At 40.9% G+C, this 22734-nt stretch overlaps 1 protein-coding gene across 1 annotated transcript; it reads right to left on the reverse strand.

The window, feature by feature from the left end:
- Positions 1 to 14754: 14754 nt before the first annotated feature.
- LOC120569999 (trace amine-associated receptor 7e-like) lies at positions 14755 to 16091 on the reverse strand. Its single transcript, XM_039818223.1, has 2 exons — positions 15925 to 16091; positions 14755 to 15571 (listed from the first exon to the last, which is right to left on the reverse strand). The coding sequence occupies exons 1-2, from the start codon at positions 16089 to 16091 to the stop codon at positions 14755 to 14757; spliced, it is 984 nt and encodes a 327-aa protein (XP_039674157.1).
- Positions 16092 to 22734: the final 6643 nt, after the last annotated feature.

The following is a 22734-nucleotide window of genomic DNA, read 5'->3' on the forward strand; positions in this document are numbered from 1 at the left end:
GCTGGAAAGATTGTGGCTGACCGCTCCCACCCCGGACACAAACTCTTTGAGCCACTCCCCTCTGGCAGGAGGCTGAGGTCCATCAGGACCAAAACCTCACGCCACATGAACAGCTTTTTCCCCTCCGCCACTAGCCTTATTAACAAGGCCCGGAAACCACCCTGACTCTCCACCTGGCTCTTCATGCCACTGTTCTCTCTGCTGTAATGCTCTTTATTTATTTATTTTATTTTATTTCTATCTTTATTTTTAATTTAATACATACTGTGTACATATACTTATACTTAAATATTTTATACCTATACTTATATTGTTTAATATTACATTTAGAGAATGTGTGATGTGCACCAACAACACCAAAACAAATTCCTTGTATGTGTTAAAAAACGTACTTGGCAATAAAAACCCTTTCTGATTCTGATTCTGACTCTGACAAAACTCTGCTCGATATCTCGAATCAGCCAGTTGGAGATCAGCAATGTTTCCTCTCTAGTGTTTAGCTTAGTGCAGGGCCAGTGAAACCATACCCGACGGTGGCTAAGCTGTGTCGTTCTCCCCAGCTGACCAAATATGGTCACTTCTGTCTTCAAAATACCAAGATAGTGTTGGCCAAAATGCAAACTCCTAGCTTCAAAACAGCAGTCAGATGCTACGTCCATCATATTTACAATCTGTGGTTTGCTGTCCGAGGAACTAGCCATTTGAGTTCGGATATTTGCATATTTGGCTAACATTTATTAGCTTATGTTAATTGTGAGTGAGAAGATGGTGAGGCTAATGTTAGCTAACATCAGACCTTGTGCAGACCTTTGCTTCTTCCCGTCTCTTCCTCATCAGTGGTAGTAGGAGAGAAGCTGCAGCTCTGGAAGCTTTCTGCCAAGACATGTCACACAATTGATTTTTCTCTTTCTACCATTTTCATTTTCTCCACATTTACACTTCTCCATCATAATCTCTGGTGGACACTGATGTCTTTCCTGTCAGGGTTGTGAAGGTTCAGACCCAAAATGCAGAGACAGCAACAGCCAGGATAGAGAAACAAAAGGTCTTTCTAATTATTACTCCAAGGAATAAACACTGGAAAACTATTACAGGATGAACATGAGGTGTCAAGGGCACAATGACAAACAAAGTGACAAAAGAACTCAAAGAACATGACAGGTTAAATACACGAGGAATTAAGGCACAGCTGGAGTGGGCAGGGAACTGGAATAAATGATTGGGTAACAAGACTTGCAAAACAAAAAGCCCTGTCACACCGAGCTGACAGCCAGGAACTAGTGGCAACGAAGGCCGACTGTGGCGTTGGCCCACCTCGTCTTTGTCTTGGCCCAAAATTAGCACTCTGACATACCACAGAGACTACAGCCGACGGCCAAGTACCATGTATGTTATGCGCATCAAGCAAATGAAATAACTACCAATAAATACCAGCAGGTGGTGGTAATCTATTGTCATTCTACAGACTGCGGCTGGAAATCGGAAGAAGGATGGGAAATAGTTTTAACATGACTTTAAAATCGACATAAACCGAGCCAAAATGCTTATGTTACCATTAGTTACAGGTCCAACAAGTCTTCCAAACCAATGACAATATAGGTTGTTTATCCCTACCCTGTTATACGACCCAGAGGAGCATTTCATTAATTGACGCCCTATCGTTGGCAAGAAAATACTACCCACTACTTTTGTTTTCAAAGAGGACACGATCCCTGCACATCACCCCTAACCCTAACCCTCTTAACCTGCTAAATCATCCACTTTATTCACCAGCCAGTCTCTATTTGCTGCTGAGCTGCACCAAAGTCTTTGGTTCAGTAGGGTTTTAAGGCCCTGACTCGATTCTGTTTGGTGTGTTCCGTGCCTTGATCTGTGGGGGCGGTCGGCCTTCATTTTGGCCGACCTGACTTGGATCGGAGGGCAGGCAGTTGGACTCAATGACCAATCTGATTGGTGGAGTGCAAACCCGGAAATGGCGAGCGGGATGAGTGACGAACGCCTCTAAAAATCAGACGAAAATCTTTTAAACTGACCTTTGTCGATCTGAAATGAGGACAGATTCAGCAACTATTATACAGCCTATTTCTCGCTTAAAATGTTTTCAGTAAAATACGAAATCGTAAAATACGAGATCGTATTTAGAACAAGCCACCATTATCAGTCAGCTGGAGAAGCCAGAGTCACGTGACGCGTTCGGCATTTCCGGTTTTCATTTTTTGTATTACGTCTCTCGCACATGCAGAACGTACGCTCAACTCGGCGTCGCTTCAGTGTGTTCCGAGACACTTTTTGGACCTCAGGGAGCAGTGGTGGAATGTAACTATCGTTACTTTACTTCAGTAAACTTTTCACATATCTGTACTTTACTTAAGTACAATCAATAGTGCATACTTTTGACTTTTAGTTTTTGTAGCAATCTATACTTTCTACTCCACTACATTTCTACAACGTTCCGTTACATTTTCTGATCAGTTTTTCCCCCTGCCAAAATTTCATCCTGACAGTCACACGTTTGCAGTCCGCAGGGAAGCCTTCAGCAGCAGCCGTCCATCTCCCGATGCCGCTCGAGATATTACGAATCCCACTATGGCCACGCCAAGACCTGCCCTTCAGTAGTATTTATTGGCCAGGCGCGTACTGCTCCCGTTACTGCTGCTGATCCCGATTCTCTGCTTGGTCATATGTGAAGCATCCGTTCACATAGTTTAAATATATAACCCGTATATTTATCTAACACTCCTGGTCCTCCTCAGCTGTGAAGCCACGTACTTGTTGTCCAAGCCCGTATGTTCTCGCTAAATAAATGTGTGCAGCATTCACTGTCCCGTGGGAAATAATGCAAAGTCGAGCTTCATGCAGATCACCCTGATAGATAACCAGAATTGTGAGTCAGAATGTAAACAGGGCCACAGATGGTAAGCACAATTACATTAACCTTAAACTAACTTAATTAAAATGCCATGGCCCATACTGTTTTTTTTGTTAATTATTAGAATATAGACATTAAGAGAATAAATCGTTATGCCAGTACTTTTACTTTTAATATTTCAAAGTACATTTAAACTTACTTTTATTTAAGTAGGGTTGTCATCGTTGTACTTCTACTTTTACTAAAGTAAATATGTCTCTGGTTATTTGTACTTTTACTTAAGTACGGAGATTCAGTACTTCCTCCACCACTGCTGCTGAGCTACACCAAACTCTTTGGTACAGTGGGTTTTATGATGAGAGGTGAGTGTCTGGCATCGTAAGGCATATTGGTGGTGGTAGAGTGTGGTCCCCCCGAAGAGCTTTGAGTGTCTATGATGAAGCACTATATAAATGTATGTAATAATTATTATTATTATTATTATTATTATTATTATTATTATTATTATTATAAGAGCTGTGAGAGTGAACAAAAACAGTAAAGTTTTGGCCTTAAAACCCAAATACCAGTGAGTTAAAAACTCTCTGTAGAGCTGAGAGGAGCTGCACAGTCGGGGGATAATTCTCTGTGGATTTGTGACTGGCAGCAACCCCTCTCACATTACACATGCTAATTGAATCCCTTTCTTTGTTAAAAAAAAAAAAATCTAAAAAATTCCACTTGATTAAATTATTGCATTCTCAGACACAATGTCAACTGAAAAAAACAGTCCTGTTCAGTAATGATTACATCATATGTTAATGAGTTCATGCTGATGCTTGTTTTTCTTCACACCTCTGCTGGCAGTGACACCCCATTGGTCAAGATGTCATCACCTGACTAACCCATGCAGGTGTGGACAAACTTCCTGTCCAGAGGGGTTCAGCACACCGCCTTTAGGAGCCACTAATGGGCTGCAAATATTGTTCATAGAGAGGCAAATCAAATCTCACGGGACCTGTTGGGAACTGTTTGTGTGTCTGACGATGCCCACTATACACAACAAAGTAAATGGTCATTTAGCCCATCAAACACTGATCTATTGGGAGATGAGTTTGGCACTTCAGTTTTAGCTCTGCTCATTAAGACACCAAAGCATACACACAAACGTCTCATTTGCCAACTTACTGAAGAATTAAGACTTAGAATGGTACCTTGATTTCCCGATCTTGATAAACTACTCGTAGTCAGATATCATCAAAGCTGAAAGCCATCCGGACCAAGTACAGGCAGGCTGTGGATACCCAACTGTAGAGTGGCCACGGGCAAGTAATCACTCTATATTTTGATTAATGTAACAAAATATGGGGTGGGTCACCAGCCACCACAACAATAGAGCCTACAGACTTTTGCATTTTTAAGATTTCCACTTTTTTTCAGGTTGGTTTCACATTTTTGCGTTTTTAAGCCCCAAAAACTTCGCTGACACTGGTCGCCTGCTATACACCTGGCTGCATCATATGAGGAGGCATCGTACATTTTCATTTAAGCCACAGACACACATGTTGCTGATCACTTTGTAGTATGGATTCTTCAGGACAAGTAATAAGTTCAAGAATGGGAACATATCAATTCTTTCAGTGGCACCTGTGTTGCTTGTTAATAAAGTTAATAATATGGCCTAATTTGATCCTACAGTGCTCCCGCCCCTCCACTCCTCTCACCCAAACGCCAACCCTCTTTCCTCCCCACCTAACTCCCCCCTCTTTCCCACCCTATATTTTTTCAGGCCTCTGTATGTTGGAGCTGGGGGCGCCCGGGTGGCCCGTCGAGGTGACTCAGCTCCCAATCCAACTCCCTAAACGTAACCCAAAATGACAGGTGGGAGTGGAAATAATCCCACTGTCGGGTAAAGAACTCCGGCGGCTTGGATTGGTTCAGGCTGAGTCCCTTGCCTGCCCCTCTGCCTCCTCCACCCCACCCCCTTCACTACCTGACACAACCCACATTGCACACAGCAATGGAATAACCAATGTTGCTCTGCCTTGCAGTAACACCATTTCATCTCTTTCACCTACAGAGTCCATTACATCACACCAACAGCAGAGGGAGCCAGAGCTGTTAGCTGCGGGGCCCTGTGGGAGAAACCCAATCACTGAGGTGGATATCAAAATGATGATGATAAAGGGACAAATGAAAAGCGAAAAGCTGATTACAACCCAAACATCTGAGTTATCCTCCTCTATCCCAAAGAGGGTCTCACACACCCACGCACATTCAAAAAATACAAGACTGGTCGTTGGAGGTGGGGAAGCGGACCTTTTTTCTTGGGGACTCCAACCTCTCATACATTCCATCTTTCACAGACCCACACATACAGGCTGACAGTTAACCCGGAGCTACCTTCCACCACATAACGGCCATCTTAAAAACACTACACCCACAACCAGACACACAACACGTCATACTTTCATTTGGACTTAATAACTTCCTCTCTGAACACAAACAGACTACCATACTCAAACAGCTACAGCAGATGGTAAAAACTGGTCACACTACATTTCCTAACGCCACCATTTACATCCCTGTAATAAACTTCTCCAACAGGTTGAACAGACGGCAACAGGCCCTACTAACAACCCTCAATAACACAATAACCTTCAAATATACTTTTCTTGCAGAAATCAACCCATTTCTTTTCCAAACAGCCAAAGACAACATTCACTGGACAGCGGACACGGCCGAGATGTTGTTCAAGTACTGCAAACAGCAATTAAACTAATAACAGGGACCAACTGTCAGAATATAACCCCCATTCATTCACATAGAACCAATCTCTCTACTGTTCTCTCCCTCACACCCACACAGCTGGAGATCCTGGAAAAAGGCCTCACTTTCATCCCTACACCCAAACCTCTTCGGGGGTTAATTTCCACTTGCAGAGGGGGTCCCACCTAATATGTTTTTACGGATTTTTTAATAAATATTTTTAAATATGCTTGGTTGTCCTTTATACTTTTTGCTCTATCTATATTTTAATATTGATTTTTTTGTGTTTCTTTCTCTATTCGTAATATTATTATAATCATTTATTATTACAAATTGAACTCAAGATTTTAACATAATAATACACATGCCATTGGTTTTATGTATGACTAACAGTGTGGTTTTATTTTATGATGTATTTTAAATTATTTATGGTTATTTATTGTTTGGCACTTTTACTTTTTAAGCACTTTTAAACCTCAGCACTTATTACTAATTGTGAATGGTATGTGCACTTTTTAACCTCAAGGGCAAGTAATTCAGATAGTATTTTAGACTATTTAAATGTTTTTAGTACGTTTTAATGTTAAATAATATTCCTTCATATTGGGATAGATTTTTAACCCCAGACACAACCTTTCTGGATGATGTCACATTACGTGCCAGTAAAGCTTGTACCACTGTTGTTTTCTTGTTGTTGATTTTTTAAAAGAAGCCCTGCTGCTTTAACAGTGGCCCCATTTAAATGAATGAGAGGGCTGTGGTTTTTCACAGACTAAATGCAGCTTCACACCTCAAAAACGATTATCACTTAGTGAGATTTTGGGACAAATGGAAAATAGCCATTAACATCCCCAGTGGCCATTAAGAGTATCTGGTTCTGTCTCTGACACTGATCAATACATGTGTGAATTTAAAGCTTGCATTAAACTGGGTGATTACCTAGAAACAGTATATGGTGCTTATGATTCTTTCTTTAAATGCAGCAGCATCAGAGAGACACAATACACAACAAGATAAAGCTGAAGCACAGGCCTTTCAGTTGTTGTTCATACACAATTTAGACTTAAAGATGGGAAAGCATGTCTTCACTTTCTGTATTTGATAACTCACTCACTGAACAGCAGGAATATATTCATTCATTTATCTTTTTTCTCGATGAGTGGTGGTGGTAGAATCAATCAGGAAATGAGCTACCTAGACCCTGTCTATGCCTAGACTGCGTACCAGGCTACTGAACAAGACCGAATGTAATGTATGAGTAATGTAATCAAGCATTCTTCGCAAGTTTGAGTTATTAACCAAGCCTTGTTTCTGGTGCATCTTAGATGATTGTGTTATTGGCAATTCACACATTATCGATGGGAAAGTACATCACATACAAATCCACGTCAAGTTATCTTGGTAGTTATGTAAAGTTTAATGTTAGAGAAGTGAATGTTGCTACATGGTAGACAGACTGTCACGAGGAGAACAGCGCACCAGGCTACTGAACGAGACCGTAAGGACCGTAACCGAGGGTACTGCATGAGTCTATATTCAAACAGGTGTCTGGGTTCTCAGCAAGTTTAAGTTATCAACCGATCTCAGAAGCCTTTATTTCTCGTGCAACTTAGATGATTGTGTACATACAAATTCATAGGCTACATTACCAAGGGGAAAGTATTATATCACATACAAATACATGTAATGTAATGTTATCTTGGTAGTTAAGTTAAATGTTAGAAATGAATGTTGCTACATGGTAGTTAGACTGTCACGAGGAGACCGCGCACCAGGCTGCCGAATGTAACCGTGGCCAGTGCGTGAGTCTAGTGTCGGTCAGTATGAGTGTGTAAATAATGTCGAGACTGAATGTAACCGCAACCGCTCCAGTCTTCCGCGATGTCTTGGTTCCTGGCGGGGGAAGTAAATGCGTGATCGATGGCTCTGCAAAATAGTTTTGGGAAGGAAATTGTTTTGATGAAACGTTTGCACCTGGCAAATGAAAACGGCAAACATGATAGTAAATTAAGTTAACTCACACAATACAGTAACGTGAGCTACTTAAATTAGATGGATGCATGGTTAAACATCAGTTGCTCTTACCAGACTATCGCCCTGTGTACGTTTTCCATAACAATCCCACCGATAGGCCCAGAAAACTCTACTGGATGTCTCGCCTCAGCCAGTTGAAGATCAGCAATGTTTCCTCTTGACCAGTTCATTCATGGAGTTGGATTGTGCAAGTATCTGTTCTTGTAATACACACATACATAGAAACACCACACACACATATCAAGTTATTATGTTGTAATGTGCCAGCAAAAGTTGTACCAGGTTAAATTTAGTTACTGGATGACCCTGACCTTTTATTTTAACAAAGCCCTGCTGCATCAACAGAGAGGTCTCATGTAAATGAATAGGAGTGCTGTGTTTTACACATTGTTGTTGTCCGTCTAAATACAGCTTCAGGCCTCAGGAACGGTGGGCCAGACTAAGGTCGCGTTCCAGGCAACCTGTAACTCGTGTTTTCACAACCTTCTACCCGTGAGTATATGAAGATACAAGTTTTAACTCCAATTTGTCAGTAAAATCTGAGAGTTTTTTCACACAGCAGACACTCTGAGTTGGAAAGCACATCTGAAAATTAGCTGTCTATAAATAGAGCTGTCGTGTTATCATATACACCTGTGTTTAACAACTCAAAATCCTCACTGAGAGGAAAAATGATACAAACAACTTTTTAGATTTGAAATTAATCCATGTTTTACAGATATACTTCTTTGTACTGACTTTTTTATTGGTGTGATATCATTTCTTTTTGTCAAGCTACTGCCGTGAAATCTTTCCAATCTTTTTCCCCCCGTCAAACTAGCAAAAGTGGATTTGGAAACGCTCTAAACACACCTGCGCCATGCGTGTCACGCTGTGGCCTTAGATCGTTGAAATAGGGCCCTATAATTTCCTCCTCGACTCCTCCACTTGCTTCCCTTCCTCGCATCTTAGCAGGGACGTGCAGAGACATTGTGGGCAGCAGGGGCTCAAGGAAAACAACGGCTTAATAGTTAATAAATAATCATTTATATGACATATGAACAAAACTCTTAATCTATTAACAACTCTGACTACCTTACCAATTGATCTTATTTCCCTTATGCAATTGTTTAATAGTTTTTAATAAACACAAAATGATATAGTTCACACATAAGCTTTTTAGTATGGGTGAGGCTATTTGCACCCCTGGTACAATTAGCAGTGTATGCTATTTGCACCCCTGGTACAATTAGCAGTATGCTATTTGTACCCTGGTGCAATTAGAAGTGTATGCTATTTGCACCCCTGGTACAATTAGAAGTGTATGCTATTTGCACCCCTGGTACAAATATCAATGTATGCTATTTGCACCCCTGTGCATTTACAGTACCTTGGCATACAGTGCCTTGCGAAAGTATTCGGCCCCCTTGAACTTTTTGACCTTTTGTCACATTTTAGGCCTCAAACATAAAGATATAAAACTGTAATTTTTTGTGAAGAATCAACAACAAGTGGGACACAATCATGAAGTGGAACGAAATTTATTGGATATTTCAAACGTTTTAAACAAATAAAAAACTGAAATATTGGGCGTGCAAAATTATTCAGCCCCCTTAAGTTAATACTTTGTAGCGCACACCTTTTGCTGCGATTACAGCTGTAAGTCGCTTGGGGTATGTCTCTATACAGTTTTGCACATCGAGAGACTGACATTTTTGCCCATTCCTCCTTGCAAAACAGCTCCGAGCTCAGTGAGGTTGGATGGAGAGTGTTGTGAACAGCCGTTTTCAGTTCTTTCCACAGATTCTAGATTGGATTCAGGTCTGGACTTTGACTTGGCCATTCTAACACCTGGATATGTTTATTTGTGAACCATTCCATTGTAGATTTTGCTTTATGTTTTGGATCATTGTCTTGTTGGAAGACAAACTCCCGTCCCAGTCTCAGGTCTTTTGCAGACTCCATCAGGTTTTCTTCCAGAATGGTCCTGTATTTGGCTCCATCCATCTTCCCATCAATTTTAACCATCTTCCCTGTCCCTGCTGAAGAAAAGCAGGCCCAAACCATGATGCTGCCACCACCATGTTTGACAGTGGGGATGGTGTGTTCGGGGTGTGTGCGCTGTGTTGCTTTTACGCCAAACATAACGTTTTGCATTGTTGCCAAAAGTTCGATTTTGGTTTCATCTGACCACAGCACCTTCTTCCACATGTTTGGTGTGTCTCCCAGGTGGCTTTTGGCAAACTTTAAACGACACTTTTTATGGATATCTTTAAGAAATGGCTTTCTTCTTGCCACTCTTCCATAAAGGCCAGATTTGTGCAGTATACGACTGATTGTTGTCCTATGGACAGAGTCTCCCACCTCAGCTGTAGATCTCTGCAGTTCATCCAGAGTGATCATGGGCCTCTTGGCTGCATCTCTGATCAGTCTTCTCATTGTATGAGCTGAAAGTTTAGAGGGACGGCCGGTTTCGTAGATTTGTAGTGGTCTGATACTCCTTCCATTTCAATATTATCGCTTGCACAGTGCTCCTTGGGATGTTTAAAGCTTGGGAAATCTTTTTGTATCCAAATCCGGCTTTAAACTTCTCCACAACAGTATCTCGGACCTGCCTGGTGTGTTCCTTGTTCTTCATGATGCTCTCCGCGCTTTACACGGATCTCTGAGACTATCACAGAGCAGGTGCATTTATACCGGAGACTTGATTACACACAGCTGGATTCTATTTATCATCATTAGTCATTTAGGTCAACATTGGATCATTCAGAGATCCTCACTAAACTTCTGAGAGAGTTTGCTGCACTGAAAGTAAAGGGGCTGAATAATTTTGCGCCCCACTTTTTCAGTTTTTTATTTGTTAAAAAAGTTTGAAATAGCCAATGAATTTCGTTCCACTTCATAATTGGGACCCACTTGTTGTTGATTCTTCACAAAAAATTACAGTTTTATATCTTTATGTTTGAGGCCTGAAATGTGGCAAAAGGTCGAAACGTTCAAGGGGGCCGAATACTTTCGCAAGGCACTGTATATTTACACACAGTTATCCATACTACTCATGTAGTACACCTTTTTGGAATATTCTCGCCCTGACATTCTTACCCTAACCATAACCATCCCACTCCTCTTGCCTAAACCTAACCAACCCAACCAGAGCAGGCATATTCATGAGTCTTCCCCTACCACCCTGCAAAAAAAAAAAATCACCACAATCGAACTCCAAACGCCCATACCAAAGGCAAGTGCACTAACCACTCACCTAGCAGTTCTTTCAGGAAGTTGAACAACTTTTTACCACTTGGTTTCTTCAAGCCTCGGTTGCTAGGTAACCATACTGTATACAAAAAAATAGGTACTAACTAACAAACTAACGGTTGTATGCTTTCACTGAAGACAGAAAGCGCAACTGTAGTATCCATTTTCCGCTAGAAATTCAATTGTTATAAACGTTAGAGACAAAACTTCCCTAATATGCCAGTTTCTGCGGTCATGGAAGATGAAAGTCCACCATGATTTCGGTGCACGCGAGCAACGTTTTTTTGTTGTTACGTCACAGGGTGTAAATAGCTCAGCTGTGTGGCCGAGGCTATTCGTACCGGGGGTGCAAATAGACACTCCGTTTTAGTATTCACCAGGTTAATCACAAACACCAAAGGAAACTCTGCCACAATGTGCATGTTTTCTATGCTACTAGTTACAAGTATATATTTAGAACAAGTGACTACATCAAGGAGAGCGACATAGTTTCACTAAGAATTTTTTTATTTTGCAAAAAGTCTTTTTTATAAAACAAATTTCAACAAAAATCTTCACACTAAACTGAAAAAGGCTGTTGCTGCAATTTTGTTAATTTTACAGAAAAAAAGAACTGAAATACTCAAAATAATGAAGTTACTGTTTAATGCAGGACACTCTTTTCATGTTTTGGTCAATTTAGAGATTTTGGTCTATTTTGCTTCCATGTCTTCTTTTACTCTTATTGAAATAAACTTCCAGAATAAACACTGAGATGGTATTTGGTTTAGGCTGCATCTTCAGATTTCTTCTAAATTAATCTACATATTTAAACCTAACATTTAAGGAGGAAAGACTTAACTCATTAACTGGGGAAGTTCTGTGCTGATATGTTTGTTATTTTGTTTATCCTGTTCACCTGCAGAGCCTTGTCAAATGTATGCTAATTAGCGCATTTTAATTACAAAATTAATTAACTAGTTAAGTGGTGACGTTATCTGTCTCCATTAAGTACAGTAAATTAGTCAGTAAGCCCACAATGACTCAGCTAAACCTTAACTTATTACATAAGCTAGTAGCATGTTAGAAAGTCAATATGTCCACAATACTGATGATTATTTATCTAAAATCTAAGTGTGAAGATATTTTGTTAAAGCACCAATTGTCAACCCTAGAATATCGCCGCAATATTGATAGAGGTATTTGATCAAGAATATAATGATATCTGATTTTCCCAGCCCTAAGACAAATGATAAGTTTAAAAAATGGGAACATTTGTATTTTTTAGGGACACCCGTGTTTCTAGTGACACCTGTAACACCTGTCTATAGCCTCATTTGATCCTACAGTGTTGTTACACTGTACTTGCTTTTGGATTATTACAAAAAATAATGCAAAATTATTTTAAAATCTTCTGGCAAGTCAGCAGAGCATTTCATGAATAACTGTGGCAGTTTAAGTGTGCAGATAATGTAGCTCTACACTGAACAATAATTGTTGCATGGCAAAGGCTTTAACACCTGCATCATTTAGTTTGGTGGAATCACACTAGCGTTAGTTTTCACCCTTGGTGCGGTTAGTTTGGGCAGGTTTGAATGCAACAATCCCACTCAGATACCCAGGAGTATGAAGTCTAATAAGACCCCTAAACAATCAAATACTTTTTCATCATATTTAACCCTAGCCCTAGTTTCTCTCTGACTTGAATTAATCCCTCCTGTCCTGACCCTATTTACAGACGCAACACCTTTCTGGATGACATCACATTACCTGCCAGCAAAAGTTGTACCACTGCTTTTTTTTTAAATAAAGCCCTGCTGCCTCAACAGAGTGGCCCTATTATATTTAAATGAATGAAAGGGCTGCATTTCTTCACACTATGTTGTCTAATGCAGCTTCATAGCTCTGAAATGCCTATCACATAGTGAGAATTAGGGATGATTGGAAAACGGCCAGTAAGAGTATCTGGTTCTGTCTGTTTAAATGTGTTGATGTTCGAGTAAACCTAGGGGGTCCTTCTGCGCACTATGACCTCGAGCCAAACACCCCCTAGAAGCTTTTTTCACCTGGGTCGAGAGAGTTAGGAGAAATTAGCGTTATCAGCTGAATAGCTTAAGCGCGAGGGGGCAATGCGGACCCACGCTTGTATCTCGTAATTACCCCACTTAAAACGCCCGAAATGATACCAAAGGTCTACACTAGTATATTGTTATGCTCTCATAAAACGATGGATTGGAAAGTTTGTAAGTACACCAGAAGTTTATGTAAATAACACTTGCCTGCTGGCTTCTGCTCTCTGCTGTTGTTGTTGCTGCTGTAAGACGAGTGCTTAGGGCCGTCTACAAATTACAACACCGAAAAGAGATGCAAGAAAAATATTTTTTAATTTAACTTTTTTTTTTTAAGTGCTGTAGTATAACTAGCAGGAGACAGATAATAATTGAGGTAAGTTTGGAGATATTACCTCATTTAATCATTAAATTAATACATATTTTTGTTGTATCTCTTTTCGGTGGGTAATTTCTAGACGGCCCTAAGCACTCGTCTAACTGCAGGTAGCAGCAGCAGCAGCAGCAGCAGTAACAGAGAGCTGAAGAGAGCAGGCAAGTGTTCATAAACTTCTGGTGTACTTAGAAACTTTCCAATCCATCGTTTTATGAGAGCATAACCTATTTGTACAACTTGTAGATGTTTGTATCATTTCGGGCATTATTAGTGGGGTAACTTACAAGATACAAACGTGGGTCCATTAGCCCCTGCGCTAAGCTATTCAGCTGATAACGCTACTCTAGCTAACTCTCCCAATGTTAGACCCAGGTGAAAAAAGCTTCCAGGTGGGTGTTTGGCTCGAGGTCATGGTGCAAAGGACCCTAGGGTGAATTACTCCGAACCATCACTTTAACTGATTAATGCCCTGCAGGCTGTAACCCCTGGTGACCCGTGTTCTTAGACACGGTAAACACATTCTCTCAACACCCAACCCCCCTCTGTAGCTTTTACTGTTACTGTAGTTTTATTTATTTTTCTTCTGTGTTTCACCACATCATTATTGTCTCTTGTCATGTTTCTTGACTAGTCCAGGACATGGAGTTACATTATGAATATGTCTTGTCCATTATATTTTATGCAACTTCACAAAGAAAACACAATGCTATGTACAATTGAATGCATGACATTAAATGTGATACATTTTCTAATAAAAAGGATTTTAAATGGCAACCCATCGCATTCACATAATTTGTTGAAAAAAAATAAAATGTACCTGATATTTAAATGAATAGTGCTTTACATATGTGTGTCATAGAGACAACAAATTTCATACAGGGATCAAACATGAATGACACTAAAGTGAAAAAACAACTTTTCTCCCTGAGCTGAAAGAGAACATGATCTTTTGTGCTGACAGTTGTATCTGATAAACAACAGCTGATGGTTTTCTCTACTTGACGGGAAAGTGTGGCTGTTCAGGGGCATCTTTTCTCTGTGAAACAGGAGCCCAGCAGGCCTGGACTTTCTGTTAGCAACAACATAGACACAAATCACAGAGATGATGCTGTGACCAAACACAGAGATATAAGTTCAAAGCTGTAGTTGTGAAATGTTTCCATCAAAAGGAGAAAAGGTTCCCTGGGAAGAAAACACCCTTCATAAGTGTCAGTGAATTTAAAACTTGCATTAAACCGGTGATTACCTAGAGACAGTATATGGTGCTTAGGACTCTTTGCAGAGAGGAAAAGTGAACAACAAGCAATAGCTGAAGCACAGGTCTTTTAATTGATGGGTAATCATATCTTCACTTTCTGTATTTGATAACTCACTCACTGAACAGCAGGAACATATTCTTCATTTCTCCTTAGACCGAGTCTGATCTCAGTCCCTCCACCACCTCTCTACAGCATGTTGGTCTCAGAGGAGCCAGGCTGCAGTATCTGAAGAGTTACAATGAGTTTAACTGCTTTTCTAAACCAGGGGTACAAGAAGGCATAGATCACAGGGTTTAGACAAGAGTTAAAAAAATACAGAAAGAGTATAAACTGTCCAATTACAGTTCTAACCCAGTCGAAATCTACCCATCCTATGACGAAATAGGGGCAGAAACATATTAGAAACACAAGTACAAGAACACCAAGCTTCCTGGCTGCTTTCAGCTCTGATTTCTTTGCCTTTGGAGTCACTGAATGCTGGAGTGTGACAGCTGTAATGTGAGAGCGCATGGCACGAGCCTGAGACACAGCCACGGCAAATATTCTCAGATACAGAGCTATGATGGCAGTAACTGGAACAATAAAGGTAACTAAAAGATCAAAAAACAGTGAGGCGATATCAGTGTTCAACCGACATTCTCCGTAGCAGTATTTATGCACATCTGTTTGACTCGGAAGATCCTTTACAAAGTGAAGGCTGTAGGAAACAGCACAGAGCCAACACAGACAAACACAGAATTTAACTCTTCTCCCGGTGACTTTAGTGGTGTAGTGCAGAGGGTCACAAATAGCCACATAACGGTCAACTGATATGAGAACTATGTCACCTATTGAGGCTGAGGGAATGTTGACTGAAAGAAGAGTAAATGTAGAACACACAAATTCACCAAGAAACCAGCAGGATGTTTTTCGGAGAACTTCTACAGGCATCAGCACGAGGCCCACTAGAAGGTCTGAGACAGCCAGAGAGAGGAGGAGGAAGTTGGTGGGTGTGTGGAGCTGCCTGGAGGGAAAGAAAAAAAGCACCATTTAACTAACAAGAGTGACAAAACCAGTATTCAAAATTAAAATACAAATCCCCATCAGTTTGTATATATTCCATTCCACCACATCAGTAGTTACCATATGTTTAAGTGTAGACAGTTAAAATGACTTGGTTGAGGTCACGGTGGACAGAAACAATGCTTAATATTGGTAAGAGAGTGGACATGAACAACAGTCTCTGGTATCAAAGTCAGACATTTGGAGCAACATTATTCAGTACTAGCTCAAAGACAATTCTTCTAAATATACAGCAGCTGTTCACATTTTTAAGTTACATATTCTGTAGAGAGAAACTGAGAAGTTAATATCTGCCTGAAGTGGGAGATAGAGATGATGATTAGCAGGTTGAGAGTCACAGTGATCGGAGAGATGGAGTACAGCATAATGGTAACTGTTTGGGGCCAAGGAGGCGAGGGCTTCCTGCAGGAGGTGTTTGGGAACTGTGGAAAGCAGAGCTCGGCTCTGTTCTCAACCTCCATCTGCAGAGATCTGCAGATAGCTGCAGCTCTGGCAGCTTTCTGAACAAACCTGAGTCATGTAACTGAATTATCTCTCTCACATTCTCTTCATCCCCTCCTCTCTCTCAGTCCCTTTTGGACTCTGATGCCCCTCCTCCCTCACTCTGCACATCCCACCATCATCTTTATCGCTCTCTCTGTAACCCTGCCTTTCTCACTGTCTATCCAATCTCTCTTTTGTCATTTTCTACCCTTGTTTCCTTTCCTTTGTCCTATTATTGTCCTACGGATTACTTTTCAAGTTACTAAAACAGTAGTGTTGTATTGCCAGCTCTATCTCCACAGCCCTGTGGAGTAAGGTCTGGCTACACTACAGATGCATTCTGGGATAGGAAATTTTCATTTCTTTAACCCAATCAAAACTGACTCGGGAGGCACCAATGTCTGTATGCAGAGACGGTGGCTCAGCAAAATAGTCTTGGGAAGGCACACATTTGCACATGGTAAATGAAAACGCCAGACATAATAATAAATGAAGTTAACTCACACATTACAGTAATGTGAGCTATTTAAATGGATTCATGGTTAAACATCATGTGCTCTTTCCAGAGTATTGCCCTGTGTACTTTTTCCATAGCAATCCCATCGATAGGCCCAGAAAACTCTGCTGGATATCTCGAATCAACCAGTTGGAGATCAGCAATGTTTCCTCTCTAGCGTTTAGCTTAGTGAAGCGGCAGTGAAACCATACACAACCGTGGCTAAAGTGTGTCAATCTCCCCAGCTGACCAAATATGGTCACATCTGTTTTTAAAATACCAAGATAGTGTTGGCCAAAACAGCAGTCCACACACCAATGGGTGACTTCACTGATGCTACGTCCATTATATTTACAATCTATGGTTTGCTGTCCGAGGCCCAGCCAATCAGGGTTGTGTGCAGAGCTACTGGCAGCTAAAGGCATGGTTTAGGTGTGTGCTTGATGACTGTTCATCTTAAACACCAATGGAGGCTCCTAAAGAAGGCAGCTTATATACTACTATAGCATCAGTCAGTGTTGTGACCAAATCATCTTTTCTCAAGTCTAAAGCAAGTCTCAAGTTATTTAAGCATGGGCAAGTCAAGTCACAGGTTTTGTCAAGTCCAGTCCTTAGTTAAGGCAAGTCAAGTCCCAAATAAAATAACTTTTAAAGCTAACCTGTGAACTAGCCAATTAAGTTCTGACATTTGCATATCGGGCTAACATTTATTAGCTTATGTTAATTGTGAGTGAAACGATTGTAAGGCTAATGTTAGCTAACATCAGACCTTGTGCAGACCTCTGCTTCGTCCCAGCTCTTCCTCATCAGTGGTAGTAGGAGAGAAGCTGCAGCTCTGGAAGCTTTCTGCCAAGAAATGTCATGCAACTAATTTTTCTCTTTCTACCATTTTCTCCACCTTTCCCCTTCTCCCTCATAGTCTCTGGTGGACACTGATGTCTTTCCTGTCAGGATTATGCAGGTTCAGACCCAAAATGCAGAGACAGCAACAGCCAGGATAGAGAAACAAAAGGTCTTACTATATATTACTCCAAGGTATAAACACTGGAAAACTATTTTTTTTTATATATATACATATATATACATATATATATACATACATACATACATACACACACACACACACACACACACACACACACACACACACACACACACACACACACACACACACACAGGGAACATGAGGTGCCAAGGGCACAATGACAAACAAAGCGACAAAAGAACTCAAAGAACATGACAGGTTAAATACACGAGGAACTAATCACGAGATAAGGCACAGCTGGAGTGGGCAGGGAACTGGAATAAATGATTGGGTAACAAGACTTTCAAAATAAAAAGGCCCTGACACACCAAGCCGACGGCCAGGAACTAGTGGCAACGAAGATCGACTGCCGTGTCGGCCTACCTCGCCTTTGTCTTGGCCCAAAGTGGGGATGACAGGCTGCGGTTGAAAATCTGAAGGATGGGAAATAGTTTTAACGTGATTTTAAAATCAACATAAACCGAGCAAAAATGCTCATTACCATTACTTAGCTCGTTCTTGTTTTCCTAACTGCGTCGCAAGTTATAGGAGCTTAACGTTAACTGGGAGCTTCATGGAGACAGCTAAAGTTTATGTTAGCTGCCCTACAGCAGTATTTCGAACAAGCCGCCATTATCTGTTAGCTGGAGAAGCCAGACCCATGTGACGCACTCAATTCGTACAACTTAAAAATGTTCAATCACAACCCTCCCCAGTTACCAGTGGTTTTCCCCAGGGATCAGTCCTGGGTCCCCTCCTTTTTATAATTTACTTACTTCCTCTAGGTTTTATTTTCAGGAAATACAATATTCAATTTCACTGCTACGCGGATGACACCCAGCTCTATTTCTCCCCATCCAGCCAGCCCCTCCTCGATTCCTCCGCTCCGGTGTCTCCTCATCGGGTCTTCAGCCCCGGTTTTCCCCGCGTTTCCTCGAGCTCCCCAGCCATCCTAGGTTTTCCCCCTTATGTCCCTCGCCCTCCTAGTTTCTGCCATGAGTACCTCACCGTCCTAGGTTTTCCCTTTGAGTCTCTCGCTCTCCTGGTTTCCACCCCTGAGTTCCCTGCTAACCTTTGTTTGTGTCTGTCAATAAACTTGTTACTTATATTTGAGCCTTTGCATTTGGGTCCGTTCTGTCCTCCGTAACAGAACAATTCAGCCAGCATGGACTCAGCAGGCTCGTCCCAACCCCCTGCTACCTCTGATTCCCCAGACCTCTCTTTCGCTGTGGCCTCTCAGGGGGCGCTGCTCGGCCAGCATGCGGCAGCCATCTCCGCCATGGCCGAGACGCTGCGCTCCCTGGTCGAAAAGGTCCTGCGAATGGGTCACCCTGTTCCTGCCCCCGAGCTTCCTCGTCCCTCCGGTAACCCTGATCCGTCCGCTCTTTCCTATCGCCCCCTCCGTGGTACATTCGGCCCCGCCCGTTCCCCTCGAGTCCCCGGTTTCCCCACCCGACAAATTCTGTGAGCTGGGAACGTGCGAGGGTTTCCTGGTGCAGTGTGCCCTGGTGTTCCAGGGGCAGCCAGTAACTTACCGCTCTGACGAGGCCAGGGTGCGTTTTGTCGCCGGGCTGCTCCGCGACCGGGCCCTCTCGTGGTACACTGCGGTGAACGCGGGACGGCCCGATCTCCTCTCCTCGTACTCCGCCTTTTCGGAGGAACTTAAGAGGGTATTTGATCGCCCTGTGCTCTCTATTTTAATTTGGAAAATAAATTCACAAAATTGACATTTCACTCTAACTGGCAACCCAAGCAAAATTGGTCGGCGGCCCACTTTGGGTCCCGACCCATAGTTTGGGAAAGGCTGAGTTAAAGTTTCAAATGCATACAGTTACTTTGAAGTGGATTAATCTACAGCAGTTCAGAGTAATGCACTCAGAGGACCAACCAATGTAGATCCAGGATATCAAAGTTTTGTATGAATTTTGATGTTGCTTCTATTGACAACATGTATAGATTAGTGAATTCATATAGTATCTTCTGTCTGTTAAAACAGCGACACGTTGAAGCGAGACGGGAGGCCATTATTCGGGCCCTGATGGAATTCCTGGGGGAGTCTTCAGAGGAACTCATCAAGGACTAAGGTAAATAAAATAAAAAAAAAACATTTCATTCACTTCCCAATTACATTATTCTTGCTTGATAACATCACTAAATAATTGTCAGAAAATTCAAATTCAAAGTCTTTTTTTTTCCCAAATATTCTCCAAATTTGATTTTCAAAAAGGGTTCATATTTCTTTTTCTTTTTTTAACAAACAAAAATTTAATATATATGGGAGCCCATTTCCGCCAATGGAAAAAAATGACAAAGAAATCCCCATGGAAATAACAATGAGATAAAAAGTCACAATACTTAAGTTTAATTTTTGGCTCACTTTGTGGTTTGCAACTTTTTATTTTACATGCACATCTGTATTATTCAGTGTTACCAAAGTTCAGGAATCCCTAGAGTTGTGCATAAGGTCCATAAGGCCTGATTTACTAAAGATTGGTGTAAAAGCGAGTGCAAACTTCAGCTGTTATCGGTACTGTGGAACAAGAATATTTTCAGAATCAGAAAAATGTATTTCAAACTGAATATTCACAAGACACTGAATTCCGCAGCAGACAGTACTACAAGAGTTTGAAAAGGGGTTGGAATAAGTAAAGCTTATATGTTTCCAGACCCTAACAACACAAATGCATACACAAAAGATACAAATAACAACATCCTCATCATATAGGATGCAATCTCTAGTTCCCTGCTATCCCTTTCCTCCTCAGTTGGCAGTCTCCTCCTTTTTGTATGATTCAAAGACTAAATTTCTTTTCTCCTAACTTAGTGAAATTATTTCAAATGTTTAGGATCGATAGGTATTGAAATACTGATATTTTTGACACTAGTCTAGAACTTGAATAAAAAATTAAGCTGTACTATGCACCTGAACATGGATTCACATATATTTTACAGGATATCAGCAGAGAGGAAGCTTAAGAGGACCAGGCTGAGCAAGTCCTGAAGATCTGTGTCTTCCACACAAGTGAAGAAGATGAAGGTGCATCCGAAACTGATGTGTCGATTGTTATTGAAGGGACTGAGGTACTTGACAACTGTGGAAGTGTTGCAAAGGCTTGTCTCCTGCTCATGGGCATCATATATGCCATGAACCTGAGTTACCCCCCAAAAACGAAGTACACTTTTGAAGCTTTTCAAAAGCTTCTTCTAGAGCTTGATGTCCTTAAGCTGTCCCCGAAAATCCTGACTCTGCGAAACAAGCTTATAGCATGAGTGCACATCTTTGACCCATGAGTTGTCCTTTCAAAGAGGGCGCTAAAAGAAAAATACGGCACAGTTGTTTATGTGGCTATTTGTCTATTTTTATCTTTTTTAATTATGTAATTTTTATTTTAACTTGTTGCACTGTATTAAACATGTGGCCATGTAGTGGCTAAGTTTTGGGGACAAAAGAAAAGAAGTTAGATCAGCATTTTCAAGTTAAACCAGAGGTTCTCAACTGGTGGGTTGTGGGGCCATTTTCAATGGTCATTTTCAACAGATGTTTGTGTGGGCATGAAAAGAGCGAAGGGCGAACTATCGCACTTTCTAGTTTCAAGATGCTCTGCTTTTTGTAGGATATTACTCATGATACAGAAACAGATGTTTAGAACCTCAGGGCAAAACACTGTTCTTTAAAATTAAACGTTTTAAGGTTGAACCAATAATAAGCATGTCTTTTAAGATGCACTGAAGGTTCCTGAAGCATGTCAAATGTTTCTTTCGAGAGTTTAAGGTTAATAAGCCTATCCAAAAGACAGGCTACGTATTCTCTATGCAAACAGTTCCTGAATGTTTCCTTGTGCCTTTTAACAAGCTACCTCAAACCCATTTTAGCCACCCTAAGATGAAATTTCTGTCATCATCTACTCACCCCGATGCCGATCGGACTGAAGTTTTGTCAACATTCATGTTCTTCTGGGAGTTTGCAGAGATGTTTTTTTTCTCAGAAAACTGCATTGAACGGCAACTTGGCTTCAAACATCCCAAAAATATGTCATGAATCAAATAAATGTCTCCATACTGCTCATCTGAAGTAATCCAGGTGTCCTGCAGCTTACACATTCCTAGATGTGTGATGTTTTGGCTGTGTTTGCTCTTCTTTGCTTCCTCTGTGGTGCTGCATGAACACGGATGGGCTGGCTGGAAGTTAGTAGTGTTTAAGTTTGTGTGCGGCGTTGGAAGGAGCACGCATGGGAAGAGCAGTTTGTAATGTTTTTTACAAACGTCTTGGCATGTGTGAGCTACAGGACACTTGGATTACCTCAGACAAGCAATATGGAGACATGTTATTGATTATTTATGTCTTTTTGGACGTTTGAAGCTAAGATACCGCTCACTGCAGTTGAGTGGATAAAAACGTCTCTCAAACTCGCAGAAGAACACGGATGTTAACAAAACTTCACCACTCCTATTGACAAAGGGGTGAGTAAATAATAACAAAATTCATCTTAGGGTGAACTATACTTTGTTGTTTTGCCATGCAAACTTGCTGGAAAATGTTTGATTGAAAAAAATATTTTTTCACTTAAAAATAAATGGGTTGTTTTTATTGGGTTTTTTAAGTCATTGTTTCATTAAACAAAAACATTAAGAACAAATTTAGGCAATTTGAACTTCAGAAAAAGTATGTAAAATGTTGTGTAAATGTTACTTAAATATAGTCCATAAATAAAAGTTAGAAAAAGTATTTAAAAATTACCTTGAAAAGCCATTGGTTTTAGGTGAGATTTTTCAGTTTGAAGCAGTCAGAGTTTAAGTAATTCTTACAAAGAATGGGAGAGTAAAACTCAATAAGCATATTAATAAACATCAGTAAATTACCTTAGGTTTGCTAGTAAAAGAAACTTATATCTGCAAGTAAAGTTTACTTGATGATCGCCCTTGTAGAATTTACTTACAATTTCTAAGTGCAAAAACTTTCCTAGGTTTTCCCAAGTAAATAACACTCAACATTTTTTTCAGTGTGCCAAGAAATGTCATGCAACTGATTTTTCTCTTTCTACCATTCTCTCCACCTTTCCCCTTCTCCCTCATAATCTCTGGTGGACACTGATGTCTTTCC

The sequence above is a fragment of the Perca fluviatilis genome, chromosome 12 (assembly GCF_010015445.1).
Source record: "Perca fluviatilis chromosome 12, GENO_Pfluv_1.0, whole genome shotgun sequence".
Lineage (NCBI taxonomy): Eukaryota > Metazoa > Chordata > Actinopteri > Perciformes > Percidae > Perca > Perca fluviatilis.

Coding starts and splice junctions, on each gene's coding strand:
- LOC120569999 (XM_039818223.1), bottom strand. CDS start 16,091: ATGGAGGTTGAGAACAGAGCCGAGCTCTGCTTTCCACAGTTCCCAAAC. Junction 15,572..15,924: donor ATCTCTATCTCCCACTTCAG/GCAGATATTAAC, acceptor CTTTCCCTCCAG/GCAGCTCCACACACCCACCA.